The sequence below is a fragment of the Callithrix jacchus genome, chromosome 1 (assembly GCF_049354715.1).
Source record: "Callithrix jacchus isolate 240 chromosome 1, calJac240_pri, whole genome shotgun sequence".
In the NCBI taxonomy this organism is placed as follows: Eukaryota; Metazoa; Chordata; class Mammalia; order Primates; family Cebidae; genus Callithrix; species Callithrix jacchus.
Genome location: NC_133502.1, coordinates 55,550,277 through 55,565,778, shown reverse-complemented (window position 1 = coordinate 55,565,778; position 15,502 = coordinate 55,550,277). Strand labels below are relative to the sequence as shown.

At 35.8% G+C, this 15,502-nt stretch overlaps 1 protein-coding gene and 1 pseudogene across 2 annotated transcripts in view; one reads left to right on the top strand and one right to left on the bottom strand.

Annotated features, from left to right (window-relative positions):
* DIAPH3 (diaphanous related formin 3) overlaps positions 1-15,502 on the bottom strand; it is a 506,459-nt gene that overhangs the window by 416,175 nt on the left and 74,782 nt on the right. For both annotated transcript variants that reach the window (XM_035296778.3, XM_035296781.3), the window contains one exon: positions 13,612-13,716. In XM_035296778.3, the coding sequence (XP_035152669.1) occupies positions 13,612-13,716 (105 nt within the window). The remainder of the gene's footprint in view (positions 1-13,611; positions 13,717-15,502) is intronic.
* On the top strand, positions 7,582-8,723 carry LOC100404465 (L-lactate dehydrogenase A chain pseudogene; annotated as a pseudogene).

Here is a 15,502-nt window from a genome sequence, read left to right as displayed (position 1 = left end):
CCAAGAAACGTATAGTCTTAGGAGTTAAGTTATAAAATATTGCAGAACACAACCTTAATTTTTACCATCTAGAAAAAATATTTTGTATTCTTTGTTCCTATTGAAAAATCATTAATGTAGTTCCCATTCAAACAATATTTCAGTGACTTTTAGTATTTAAAAACAGTAGCAAAATACAATTACCCACCATGTTTCCACTTGATTTTACTACTATATATATAATAAAGCCCTAATGTCCATAATATTTTACAACGTGTTACAGAAATTGATGAGTTTAATTACTTAATCAGCACAGATCAATTTGAAATAAATTGAAAATGAACATACCACACACTCTACTTAATCTTGTTATAGTTTGGTTTCAGAATTCACTTTCTAATTTGAAACCAGTATGCTATGTTTGAAAATAATAACTAGAAAAGTTTTACATTTCAGCTCAAATAAAGCAAAAGCAAATTAAGTATATAGAGTTCAATTAGTCAAGAGATCTGACCTCAAGGGTAAAAAAAGATCCTATGCTTCTATAATCTAAGCCAACTCATTTGACTTCTTTGTCATACTCATTTTTCTCTTCTTAAAAATTGAATGAAATAACATTACACTTTCTGTCTATAGGATAATTTTTAAATGAATTATAGGCACAAAAGGTAGATAAAGTAATAAGTAGATAAATTAACAAAGGAAATAATCATTCAGTGTCAATTTTAGTTAGTTAAGGATGGCATGGAACTATATACTTAAGACAAATAATACACACGTATCCAAAGTAATACAAGTATCTGCACAAGGGAATCACGCATCACTTTTCACATTGCTAAGCCATTTTAAAACAGAAGGTGATAAAAACTCTTAGATGCCTATGAACTCCATTTACATGGAGTACATCACTATAATTTTTTTAAATGCATTCATATTCAAATCTGAGAAACATGATTCTGAGCTCATCAGGCCTGCTTAATTGTACTAACATCTGCAATCAATTTAAATTCTTCAAGATAGTCTTTCACAGCGCTTGAAGTGATTTCATGCTGTGATAGCTTTAACACACTCACTAATTTATAGACATACACAAGCAGATGAGACCTATTTTTCCAGGGGTGGGGTACAGTACTGAAGGGCAGTCTGAATTTCCCAACTATCAATGGGATTCAGAAAGGGATGCATCTTGCATAACTTACTGAAACTACATAACGAAATGATAACACTGCATAAGCATAGCATAGAAATTAAGCTTAAAACTATTTGTAGGTCATGGACCATTAAGAAGTTTAATGAAAGTTTATGGATGAAATAACACCAAACCCAAGAGCTAACAGCTAAAAGTTACAGAGAAAAATGTCATTATTTTCTACTCTAATAGTTAGGGCAGGAGGGTGCTAATAACCCTGAATTGTTTTTTAATCCAAGACATAAATTGGCATAGAATTAAAATAATAATAATAATACAAGATTCAAAATCAGAAGACTACAGGATCTAGGAAGATGGAGGCAGCAATACAGTTTTGAAAACTCCCTGATCTCCCACAAAAAAAAAAAAAAAAAAAGGCCAAACAACTAAATAGCAAAATCAAACACTCAACAAAATTGGGTGACAGAGTATCTCCTCAACGATCCTCAAACTACAGGAAATTGAAGACAAACCACCAACAGCCACAAGATCGCACAGTAGCAACATCCATATGGGAAGAACCAAAGGGAAGCAACAGGGTAGCCAATGAACATAAAAACAAGATAACTCAAAAATGGTCCAGAGATTTCCACTGGACATCTCATTAGGCCAATCTAAAAGCAGCAGCTCAAACTGGAAGGATATGGGTGATTACAAGAGGCCCAAAAAAGATCTGAAGGAGCTGGAGCACTCCATGTCCCATCAGTAGCCAGAGCTCCTCCAGAACAGAACCCTACCTTGAGGAGAAAGTGCTGAAAGTGAAATCAAAATTGAGCAGAAAATTCCTGTAAAAGATGAAAGACACCTCAAAGACAAACGCATAAATCAAATTGTAACTTACACTTTTGAAGTGAGCTAACAGACATTAGGAGAATATATAAGACATAAAGAAATATTTAAAGTAGACTAAGACACACTCAAAAATACAGTGAGGGAATTCAAGAAAAAAACAAATAAAAAATCATTTCAGAAATAAAAACTAACAAGAATAAACAATGTCATAAGAGATGCAGACATGAAATAAATAAAATTGTTTAAACTTAAAAAGAAATAAAGAATAAGATAAAAGGCATTTGGTAGAAGATGGCATATTAAAGATAGACAAAAATCCAACATACATATACCAGAATCCATGAAAAAGAAAACCAAAGCTAAAAACTAGAACACATACATGAAAGAAAAAGAAAAATAAGAAAACAAGAGAAACACAATAAAAGAGCATACTGCATACTTGATAATCCTAACTCAGGCATCCCAGATAAAGACAAACAATAACTTATAACTAAAAGTTAGTTATCAGCTGACCTTTTGACAATAATGCAGTTAAGCTTTATACTAGAAAAAAATATATAGTATTATTCAAGGTCCTAAGTAAAAAAACATGTGAGCCAAGGATTTTATATCCAACAAAACTGACTCAACAATAAAGGGCACATACTATTATCAACATGCAAAACCCAGGAAATATTGTTTCCATGAGCCCCACTAAAGAACAAACTTCAGACAAACAAAATGTCTGGAGAAATATCAATATAAGGATGGTGGTGAGCATTCAAATATAGTTACTAAATGAGGTTAAAACTATGTGCAGAAAACAGAAACTGCACCCCTTCCTGACACCTTACACTAAAATTAACTCCAGGTGGATGAAAGATTTAAACATAAGACCTAACACCATTAAAAACCCTAGAAGAAAGTCTAGGCAAAACCATTCATGACATAGGTATAGGCAAGGACTTCATGACTAAAACACCAAAAGCAATGGCAACAAAAGCCAAAATAGACAAATGGGATCTAATTAAACTCCAGAGCTTCTGTACAGCAAAAGAAACAATCTTTAGAATGAACCGGCAACCAACAGATGGGAAAAAATTTTTGCAATCTACCCATCTGACAAAGGGCTAATATCCAGAATCTACAAAGAACTAAAACAGATTTACAAGGAAAAAAAAAAAGTGGGCGAAGGATATGAACAGATACTTTTCAAAAGAAGACATTTATGAAGCCAACAAACATATGAAAACATGCTCTTCATCACTGGTCATTAGAGAAATGCAAATCAAAACCACAATGAGATGCCATCTCCTGCCAGTTAGAATGGCGATCATCAAAAAATCTGGAGACAACAGATGCTGGAGAGGATGTGGAGAAATAGGAACACTTTTTACACTGTTGGTGAGAGTGGAAATTAGTTCAACCATTGTGTTAGATAGTGTGGTGATTTCTCAAGGATCTAGAAATAGAAATTCCATTTGACTCAACAATCCCCATTACTACGTATATATCCAAAGGATTATAAATCGTTCTATTATAAAGACACATGCACACATATGTTCACTGTGGCACTGTTTACAATAGCAAAGACATGGAAGCAACCCAAATGCCCATCGATGATAGACTAGACAAGGAAAACATGGCACATATACACCACAGAATACTATGCAGCCATAAAAAATGATGAATTCGTGTCCTTTGTGGGGACATAGATTAATCTGGAAACCATCTTTCTCAGCAAACTAACACAAGAACAGAAAATCAAACACTGCATGTTCTCACTCACAGGCAAGTGCTGAACAATGAGAACATATGGACACAGAGAGGGGAGCATCACACAATGGGGTCTGTTGAGGGGGACTAAGGGAGTGACAACTAGAGTTGGGAGGTCAGGGAGGGATAACGTGGGGAGAAATGCCAAATATAGGTGATGTGGGGATGGAGGCAGCAAACCACCTTGCCATGTAAGTACCTATGCAACAACCCTACATGATCTGCACATGTACCACAGAACCTGAAGTACAATTAAAGCAAACAAACAAACAACCAAAAAAAATCTAAATGAAGACTAAAAGGAAGAATGTGAAATGTTATGGCTATATCCTTGGTCAATATAGAAACAGTATGACAAAATTAGCAGTTGGAGACAGAACATATGCAAAATAAAAACTTTTTAAATACACATACACACAAGCTTTTTTATTTTTCTATCTCTCCACTAAAACAGCAATTAAATCAAAAGAACAGTAAGTATCCTTGGCCCTTAGACTGTAAACTTTGAAATATCATTCCCCACACTAAAGGAAAGACTCAATTGATACCAGGTCTAACAGGATAAATACAGTAGAGGAGCAGCTTGATCATCAGATCAAAATGAGTAGGAGCCAACTAGACAGGTCCCAATGGCCAAAGATGGGACACTTTGATCTTCACTAAAAATAATTGTAATGCATAAATTTTTGATATTAAAAATGACTGGCCATCTTCAGAGAATGACAGAGAATAACATTAATATACTGAAAGCTGATAAATAAAGGAAAAGAATCAAGCATTTATCCTAAATTTCCTATATCACTAGCTAACCAAACAGTATATGAGAGATGTCTCTGTAAAAATACTACAATAAATGAAAATGAAATTATAGAATTCTAATTGCAAACCAGAAAGAAGTACCTATTAATGAAAGAATATAATACTTCCTATGATCTTGGTAAACAGATGAAACCTGATTCTGATCATGTCTCTAGATCTAGCTGTCTCTGTGCAAGAAATACAGAGGATAGGAAAACATGTTAACTTTACCACAAATATACAAATCAGTGAAATTCGGAATGTCCTGGATAAAATAACCGAAGGTTAAACAAAACATAAAGATATTCCAAATTTTAAAATACAAGCAACAGCAGCACATCTGGTGGCCCCATGGATCTATCACTTGCTTCAATAGTGTTTGGACAGAATAGACCCAGGGGCTTCCTCTCAAAAAACTTTTTAAATAAAAAAAAGGCCAAGCACAGTGCTGCATGTCCATAATCCCAGCACTCTAGAAAGCTGAGACAGGATTACTTGAGCCCAGGAGTTCAATTACAGTGCACCATGATCACTACTGCACTCTAGCCTAGGTAACAGAGCAAGACCCTATCGATGGATGTATGGATAGATGGCTGGCTGGCTGGACTATAGTCTGAGGATACACTTTTGAGTGAGATGAAAGAAAGAATGAAAAGAAAAGAAAAGAAAGAAAGATAGAAAAATAGACAGACAGATAGATAGACAGACAGACAGACAAAATATAATCCAAGGATGTACTTTTAAGTGATAAAACTATAAAGAAACTCAAGGAAGTGATTCCCGTAAATTCAAGATGGTGATTACTTTTAGGCTAAAATATACACAAAATTTAAGAGAGGGTTTTGGGTGGGACAAGGCAGATAGTGGGCTTTCCAGGATGACTCGCAAGGTTCTATTTATTTATCTGTGTGGTATTCTCTTTATGATAATTCATTAAGGTACACATTTGTTTTTCGATGTTTTCTATAACTATTTTTATTTCACAAAGTTTTTTTTTTTAAGTCAAAAACCCAAGTTTCTAGTCCTAGCTACAGCATTAATGTGGGAAATTCACACACTCCCTCAGACCATTGCAAAATGTAGAGATGCTATCACTTCCAGAGCCAAAGTAAATTTAAAAAAAAACTGAACTACCACTAAGTATATCTATTAAATAAGAGAGTATAACAAAGTCATTCTTAACAAAAATGCAGAAAAAGTTTTAAACTCATCAAGGCAGTACAAAGCAGTTTCCTAATGAAAAAACATTCATGAATAAAATCTACCATAACAGTAATATACAAGGAATAGTCAAAACCTAAGATTAAATTTACTGTTGGACTATTTGGTTTCCACACCTCAACAAATCCTAAGGACAGATCCTTAATTTACTTCATCTATTCTGGAAGGCCTTCTGGTAATAAAAGCATTTGAAAAATTTTTGTATCACATTGATAGTAAGAGGCTATAACAACCATATGTATTGTCTTGAGGGTTGTGGGGGAAACCACTACACTGAGCTGGTCAGGAAATGGCAATAAGTCAGGAAACCATTAAATTGGGAACATATGCCTTTTGGGCATCAAGGTGATTGATTAGCCTATTAAGGATTTTTTTAAGTATGTATAGAATTTATGCCCTTAAGGAATAACTAAGAAATCAAAGGATATCTCTTAAGTACAAAATAGCTTAGGTGTTTAAGTTTAATGCCACCAACCAGGAAGGTGAATGAGTTCACTGAAGTTTTAAAATCAGGCATACTCTTCTCCTTACTGATACCTGTTCTATCGGGCATCTTTTTCCAAAATAGAACAGGTTCTTTTCTGTTACAATAGTTAACCTTCTCCTTTGATTATTTTTACTAGTGACCAAATGTCACAGGAACTTCCTAGGAGCTACCAGTATGTATGCTAGTTGAATACGCATTTAAATGTTACGCATATGGCAAACTAACCTTGAAGCCACAGTGACTAGATAATAGTTTTATTAGTAAATGGTCCATGCTTAGCCTTTAAATTCTATCAATTCCTGGTCTCTTGTTAAATTAATGTTATACTAAGAGACATCTGGTAATAAGGCTCATCTTCTACAGCCCAGTAGCTCTCATTCTCGGCTGCACCCTAGAATCACCAGGAGGGCTTTACTCAATATTGACGACTGGGTCCCATCCACAGGAACTGTTTTATGGAAGTGTTAAATGGTAAAGCCTGGACACTGAAATACTTTAAGTTCCCCAGATGATTATACTGAATATCAAGTTCAAGAGCTATTGCTCCTGGACAGTTTTTCCTCATTTCATCAATTACTTAGCCCCTTTGTTCACTGAAAGACACTGCACATATGTAGCATTTATTTTCTTAAATTTTCACTTTTTCCTTCAGAGGTTCTCCTTCTTTTAAAGTCCTTTATATTTGTATATATGGATGTCGTGTGCCTCTTGTGGCACTTTCAAAGTTATCAATACATTCATGGTTATCTGATGTGGTAAGTTTAATTATGTTCATAAAAATCTAAAAAGTAAGTACGAGCATAGCAAAATGTCTTAGGCCAAGAAACAACTCAGTGACAAGATGAAAATAACCTTAAATGACCTCTAATGCCAACAAGTGGTATAAACATCATTAACCAACTCAGGCTCTAATAAAAATTCAACTAGTAAATAGCAGTTTTTCTATATGTGGTGAAGGCTTTAAAAAAATGCTATAACAAAAGAAAAGCTGTCTTAACTACCTGCAAGATTTTTTAAAGACCAAAAGTATATAATTATAATGTGAGCCTAATGTATTACCATAAAAAAAAAGAAAATATGATCAGTTTCCTTATTATCATCTCCTACCAAAGCAAAACCACAATACAGTAATACTAGAGAACACGACACACCACCAGTGCTGCCCAGAAACAACTCATAAGGAATCTGGATAAATTCTAGCTCTTGGAAGATCATTTTAATTGTGTATACATAAAACATATCCTATACAGGGATAAGTGAAAACTAAAGTGCCAGCTAGATTATTAGAAAATACTTTTGGCTGGAGCAGCTGCCGCCGAGTCCGGATCCCACTTCTGAGCACCCCCAACGCCTGCCGGACGTGCATTCCTGGTTCCTTTTGGTTCCAAGTCCAAAATGGCAACTCTCAAGGATCAGCTGATTCATAATCTTCTAAAGGAAGAACAGACCCCCCAGAATAAGATTACAGTTGTTGGGGTTGGTGCTGTTGGTATGGACTGTGCCATCAGTATCTTAATGAAGGACTTGGCAGATGAACTTGCTCTTGTTGATGTCATTGAAGACAAATTGAAGGGAGAGATGATGGATCTTCAACATGGCAGCCTTTTCCTTAGAACACCAAAGATTGTCTCTGGCAAAGATTATAATGTAACTGCAAACTCCAAGCTGGTCATTGTTACGGCTGGGGCCCGTCAGCAAGAGGGAGAAAGCCGTCTTAATTTGGTCCAGCGTAACGTGAACATCTTTAAATTCATCATTCCTAATGTTGTAAAATACAGCCTGAACTGCAAGTTGCTTATTGTTTCAAATCCAGTGGATATCTTGACCTATGTGGCTTGGAAGATAAGTGGCTTTCCCAAAAACCGTGTTATTGGAAGTGGTTGCAATCTGGATTCAGCCCGATTCCATTACCTGATGGGGGAAAGGCTGGGAGTTCACCCATTAAGCTGTCATGGGCGGGTCCTTGGGGAACATGGAGATTCCAGTGTGCCTGTATGGAGTGGAGTGAATGTTGCTGGTGTCTCCCTGAAGACTCTGCACCCAGATTTAGGGACTGATACAGATAAGGAACAGTGGAAAGAGGTTCACAAGCAGGTGGTTGAGAGTGCTTATGAGGTGATCAAACTCAAAGGTTACACATCCTGGGCCATTGGACTTTCTGTGGCAGATTTGGCAGAGACTATAATGAAGAATCTTAGGCAGGTGCACCCAATTTCCACCATGATTAGGGTCTCTATGGAATAAAGGATGATGTCTTCCTTAGTATCCCTTGCATTTTCGGACAGAATGGAATCTCAGACGTTGTGGTGACTCTGACTCCTGAGGAAGAGACCCGTTTGAAGAAGAGTGCAGATACACTTTGGGGGATCCAAAAAGAGCTGCAATTTTAAAGACTTCTGATGTCATACCATTTTACTGTCTAGGCTACAACAGGATTTTAGTTGGAGATTGCGCATGTTGTCCTTTTTTATCTGATCTGTGATTAAAGCAGTAATATTTTAAGATGGACTGGGAAAAACATCAATTCCAGAAGTTAAAAATAGGAATGCTTTGTAAAGTCCTACAGCTATATTCTGATGCTGGATGGTGGTAACCTTGTGTAGTCCTAAACTGGTCAGTGTGAAATAGTTCTGCCACCTCTTAGGGACCACTGCCAGTGCTGCACATGCTGCAGTTGCCCCTTGAGCCAGAGAGATGTTCATTTGTTATATAACTTCCTGGCTCCTTCACTGAACAAGCCTAGTCCAACATTGTTTCCCAGTCTGTCACATCCTGGCATTCAATGTATAGATCCAATATCGCATGTCTTGTTCCAAAGGATCTAATTTTGTGAACTATATTTCAGTAGGGTACATTACCATACAATGTAATACAAACAATGCAACCAACTATCCAAGTGTTACACCAACTAAAACCCCCAATAAACCTTGAACAGTGGAAAAAAAAAAAAAAAGAAAATACTTTTAACAAGAAATCGGTTCATTGTGTTGAGGCTCTGAAATTTTCTGCTAGTCAGCAAGAAAGACCTGGAAACAAGCAGGCAAAGCACCATAAGCAAGGGCATTGTGTTTATCAGATATATCAAAAGCCAATCACAACTATTTTACTAAGCTTTTTTGTTACAGAGGTGTTCTTATCAAATCCCTAATCTGAAATAGAAGCAAAAAAAAAAAATCCATGTTAATGTTAACAAGAATGTGTGAAATTTTGGTTCTTCTAAGTTTCTAGTGGATACAATATAAACCCCCTTTAAGTAACAACAAACAAAAAGTGAGAGAAAATAAAAAGAACCTAATTTACTTGTACTTGACAATGTTTTCCAAAATTAACATTGGAAACCGTAACTCCAAGCAAGAAAAACTGACACTGAAATCTATTAAAATGTCCTACTAATATTACAATATTAACAAATCAATGCTAAAACTAACAACTCAATCACAGATTTTCCATCTAGAGAAAATACAGTCATCCCTCAGTATCCGAGGAGGATTGGTTCCAGGACCTCCCACAGACATCAGAATCCAGAGATGCTCTAGTCTCTGATTTAAAATGGCATATGTGCAACGGTATTTGCACATAACATTCACATCCTCCCATATACTTTAAATCATCCCCAGATGACTTATGGTACCTACTACAATGTAAATGCTATGTAAATAGTCATTATATTGTTTAGGAAATAACAAGAAAAAAAAAGTTGTGCATGTTCAGTACAGACACAATTGTTTTTCCAAATACTTTCAACCTGTGGTTAGTTGAATTCATGGATGCAAAACACATAGATATATATAAATATATAAATCTAAATATATGACTAATATGTTCTCAAAACATAGTTCTTTTCTGATCGAAAAGAACAAAGTGGCTCTCCAGCTCCAGATCCTTTCATGAGGGAGGGAAATCTTCCTCAAAAACCCGCAAGTGGAAGTGCCCACCAGATTGTACTGGACAAACCTGGATCACATTCTCATACCCTGGAAGTTGAAAATTGTAAATCTGGTATTTTCTGCTTCTAAATACAACACTTGCTTAATAAAATTTTAATAATCCTTCCTAATTGCACAAATTCCGTTTTATTCGTGTGCAACCTAAATTCAAACTTACTAAGGTCTTAGAAATAACCTACTTTGATTGGTGGCATTTTTTTTTTAATTCTAAAAACCAACTTTATCTACGTTAAGCCCACTTTAAGGGTTGATACTTTGATGGTTAAGTATTTTCAAATCATACACTATAGACACAGTACTATTTTCCAAAAAATAATACTAATGCTTACCCATAAAAGAGAACTTTGAAGCAAATTCTAAGCCTAAAACCATAACAAAAGTATATCTTTTTTATCCTCTATTCTTTTCATATCCTTTCTAGAACAACCTATCTTTGAATTTTGATTCTGTTCTTTTCAGATAACTTTTTCACCAGTCATTAATGTAAATAAAGTAGCACGACAAAGTCTGTACCCTAGAGTTAATAAAATGTGTTTCTACTTCCAGAGAAAAAATAAATGACTGGTCAACTTGAACTTTCTATAATGGCAACCATCTGCCAAATTATTCAGAACCTCCCTAGGAAGAGCCATGATCCTCCACACACTAATTAAATGAGTCAATGCTGTAATCACCCTTTAGCTAACTAATCTATTTCAATGCTGATCATTTAATTACCTAATTCTGGTAAACAAATTTCAACCTTAGTCCAAAATGATTAGAGGATTAAAGTTTAAAATGAGTGAATGCAAACTGAAATAGATCCACTATAACAAAGTTCAAAACAGTTTATTCGTTTCTTAAAACTATATTTATTATCTCAAATTCAAGAATTAATATGAACTATCATGCCAAGGTTTTCTAAGCCAGTTCTACCCGATGTCATATCTCTTATGTTAAATGAAGTCCTACTAGTTAGATTTACAATTCCCTAATAGGGTAATCTTCACTGGCTACTCTACACAAAACATGAACACCATCTCCACTCACCCACTTTGTTATTATTTCCCGCATCACATTTCATGTTCTATTACATATGTTTACGGTTTCTGTTATGTACGTACAGTGCTGCTCCATAGGACACAGTGATAGACTGTCCTCTAGTGCCTAAAATGTTGCCTGACCTGCAGTGGCGTAATCTTGGCTCACTGCAACTTCTGCCTCCTGGGTTCAAGTAATCCTCCCACCTCAGCCTTCTGAGTAGCTGGGACTACAGGCACAAGCCACCACGCCCTGCTAATTTTGGTATCTTTTGTTGAGAAAGGGCCTTATTATGTTGCCCAGGCTGGTCTTGAACTCCTAGGCTCAACTGATCTGCCTGCCTCGGCCTCCCAAGGCACTGGAATTACAGGCATGAGCCACAACACCTGGCCTTATAGACATTTAAAAAAACAACCAAAAAAGGCCTTAGACATACAAACTTAAAATTAGTAAATCTGTATATTTACTGATGTACTTTTCTCTATATTTTAAATTATGGTGTAATGATTACAATAACAAGAACAATAAACAAATTACAAAGAAAAACGATTGCTACCACCACCACTACCACAAGAGGCAATCACCAGCTATAAAATATATTGTGTTCAAGAAGAGAAAATCAAATACCGCATGTTCTCACACATAGGCGGGTGTTGAACAATGAGAACACATGGACACAGGGAGGGAAGCATCACACACTAGGGTCTGTGGGGGGGAACTAGTGGAAGGACAGCAGGGGGTGGGAGTTGGGGAGGGATAACATGGGGAGAAATGCCAGATACAGTTGATGGGGAGGAAGGCAGCAAACCACATTGCCATGTATATACCTATGCAACAATCCTGCATGTTCTTCACATGTACCCCAAAACCTAAAATGCAATAAAATCTATATATAAAATACATATATTTGTTGTATTCTAATCATGGAATAAACAATTTAATCTTGTTTTTATTAGTATTATTATTTTAGAGACAAGGTCTCACTGTGTTACCCAGGCTGGAGTACAGTGATGCGACAGAAGCTCACTGCAGTCTCAAACTCCTGGGTTCAAGCAATCCTCCCACCTCAGCCTCTCAAGTAGCCAGGACTACAGGCTCTCATCACTACATCCAGCTAATTTCTTTTTTTGGTCAAGACAAAGTCTCACTATGTTGTCCAGGCTGCTCTCAAACTCTTGGCTTCAAGAGATCTCCCACCTTGACCTCTCAAATCACCATGCCTAGCCAATTTAACTCTGATAAGTACACTATATAGGTATTCCCATTTTATGGATAAGGAAATTGCTAATCAAAGATGTAAAATAAGATTTCCAAAGCCAAGCAGAGATACCTAAGCAGATCCAAAACACCAGAGCTCTGACTCTTAAACCCCCAATACCAATTTGTGATATATAAGTATCATTAAAGGACAAAGGCAATTAGTATCAGTATCATAGTAGCAGAATACACAGCCCGTCTATAAAAACAACTGAAAAAAGCACAGTACTCACAGTGATTTCTATTCCTGAAGAGCAGGCTGCCAGAACATGAGACATGTTTAAAAATTAAACATCACTTGAGTCTTTCTTTCAAAAGAAATACCTCAGAGTCACTGACTGGTCTAGCAGATAAGTGGAGTTAAAATATAAATAACTTATGTTCTTGTAAGCTGAACTGAGGTTAAAATACACAAGGAAAACTAGTGTGTTACGCCACTTTTTCCTAATCCAATTCTGTTGTAAATTGAGCCAAAATCATTTCCTACTGTCTTTCTACTGATTGCTTCTTCATTGGCTTCCATTTTATATTTTTCATCCAATCCATTTATTCAATTTGTATATGACTAGTCAAGCTCATTTGTTGTTCCATGAAATAAATGCAATTGATTCTGTATGCCAGTCATGGTTTCTTAGACATTTAGTCATTACTTCCACCCACATATTTCATGTTTCTCTAGAAAATTGGCAGCCATGTAGAGGCCTAATGCTCCTTTCAATACCAACATTTATAATTTGTTACAAGATAATTTTATTCATAGGGAGACTCACAATAAAGATGCACTTGTAAGCCATTATTATGTACCCTGATGTAGATAGAGTAAAATCGGACTCACTTTTCTATAATACAAACATCGCTCTGATTTATAAGTGACATTAAAAACCCAATAAATATATTAAATCACTAACAAGTAAAGGTGACAGAGTAGACCCCCCACAGTGCTTCTTAGCAATGTAACTGGCTAAAAAACACAAGCAGCTTAAAAGTTATAAGATGAGAAATATTTTTAATTTAAACAAACGTATAATACTTGTGCCCTTAATTATACATTCAAAAGCCCTCTGATTACAGCTGCCCACAAACTTAAGTACTTCATTAGACAAATGTGTTGTTTTCCATACTGAAACATGTTCAGCAGTATTTTTCAACTTGACGGTTTTACTTACTGTCTTAGAAGCAGTATTAATGTACTGCATCACCATTTCTTTTTTGATACTGAAGTCCTTTTCCCGCAATGGTGCCTTTTTATCTTCATTTAAATTCATATCTTCCTGGAAAACACAATTAAAATGCCTCATTTTAGAATCTAAGGAGAGCAGCAATTCTACGTGTACTACGAATGGAAAAATCAATAATTTGTGACTAAAGCAGCATTAATTGTTTTGGAATGATTTACGTGTAGTTCAGCCTGAAGGAAGGAGAGAGAAAAGAGCTGGAGAGAGAGAGAAGAAAGTATTCCAGATCATTTTAAAAGGTAAAACACTTACCAAAAAACCTTTAAAATTCACAGCAGGCAAATAAAATTATATTCACATCACTATAGATAATTAGACAGTTGCAGATTTCTGCCAATCATTAGGATTCACAATTTCAATATATTTATTTATTTTTACAACAGCTGCACCTGAAGCTATCTTGCACTGCTTTGAAAGAGCTGCTCTTTGTGTTATAAAAATTAAAAAGTAAATAAACCAACCAGTTTTCAGATTCTGATACTCACAAGCACATATCAAATATCCAGTACTGATTCCAGCAAAAGACAAAGCATTTTATATTTTTGCCTTTTCCCTACTCTCATAAAAAATGTTAACTAATTTATTGAATGTTCATATCACACAAAAGTTGTACTTATAAAAATAGCCACCACCTAAAATCTAACATTGCTCAACAGCACCAACCAAAATAAGGGTTTAAGTATCCAAGATCTTGCTACTGTTGACTAAAAATTCAAGTCAGGTATATATTCACATAAATATATGAATTGCTCTTAATTAAGCTGCTGAAATAAGAGGCTGTTCTTGCAAAGGAAAGGGTGCCTGAGGTAAGACAGAAATGGCTAAAGGAGAAGGGCAACTCTAATTAATTTCCTCCTGAACGTAGCCCTAAGTCATTTGTAATATGCAATGTGAAATACCTGAATGTATATAAACGCTGTATCTACTCAGAATAGATCCATAAAATTCAGGACTTTGGTTCACCGATGGAGCCTAGCAAGTCAAATTTCTTCCAGATTTTATAAGGGTGCTACATTCATCAAATGCTGTGTAGTTTATGCCTTCAGCTGACTCAATTCTTGGCTACCAAACTCTTCAAGCAATTAAAAGTCAAAATTCCCTTCATTTTACCTTGATAGAAATATTTAAGATCTTAGAAGCTGATCCATTTGACTATATGATAAAAGGTAGTAATTAGTAATGTCACTTTTGCTGTTCTAGTTAGAAACACCCTGTTATGTGAATAATGGTTTGTTTTGTTTTTTTTCTCTAAGCTAGTGAGAGAAGGCTCAATAGGACGTAACACCACATAGGAAGCATTTTGGAAATTTTGGAACTTCTGTAAGCATGTTTGTTAGTTGTCACAATAATTGAGGTGATGCTAGCAGCATTTATAGGGGTAGCATCACAGTTTGACCTGTACGGTAAAAACTCCCTGTGCCCCATAAAGAGATTCACATACATAAAAAAGACAGAGAGAAAGAATCATCCTTAACTAAGCCTAGACTTTAATTCAATGGAACTGTTCTAGGACAAGTGAGCCCCAAATTTGTGGCTTAGCCCAGGAGGGCTCTTGGCTTCATCACAGAAAGAATTCAAAGGCAAGATGGTGGTATTACACAGGAACCTTTTATTTAATGGTGCTACTCCTTGCAGAACAGGGCTAACTCAGGCAGTGTGCACAGAGTCAGAAATGTATGTGCTCTTGGCAATTGTAGTTATACTCACTTAAACCCGCTTCGCTGTATGCAAATTAGGGGGTGGGTCCATGTAAATTACGAGGTGGGTTATTTAGAATTTTCTAGGAAAGGGGTGGTAACTTCTGGGTCATTGCCATGGCATT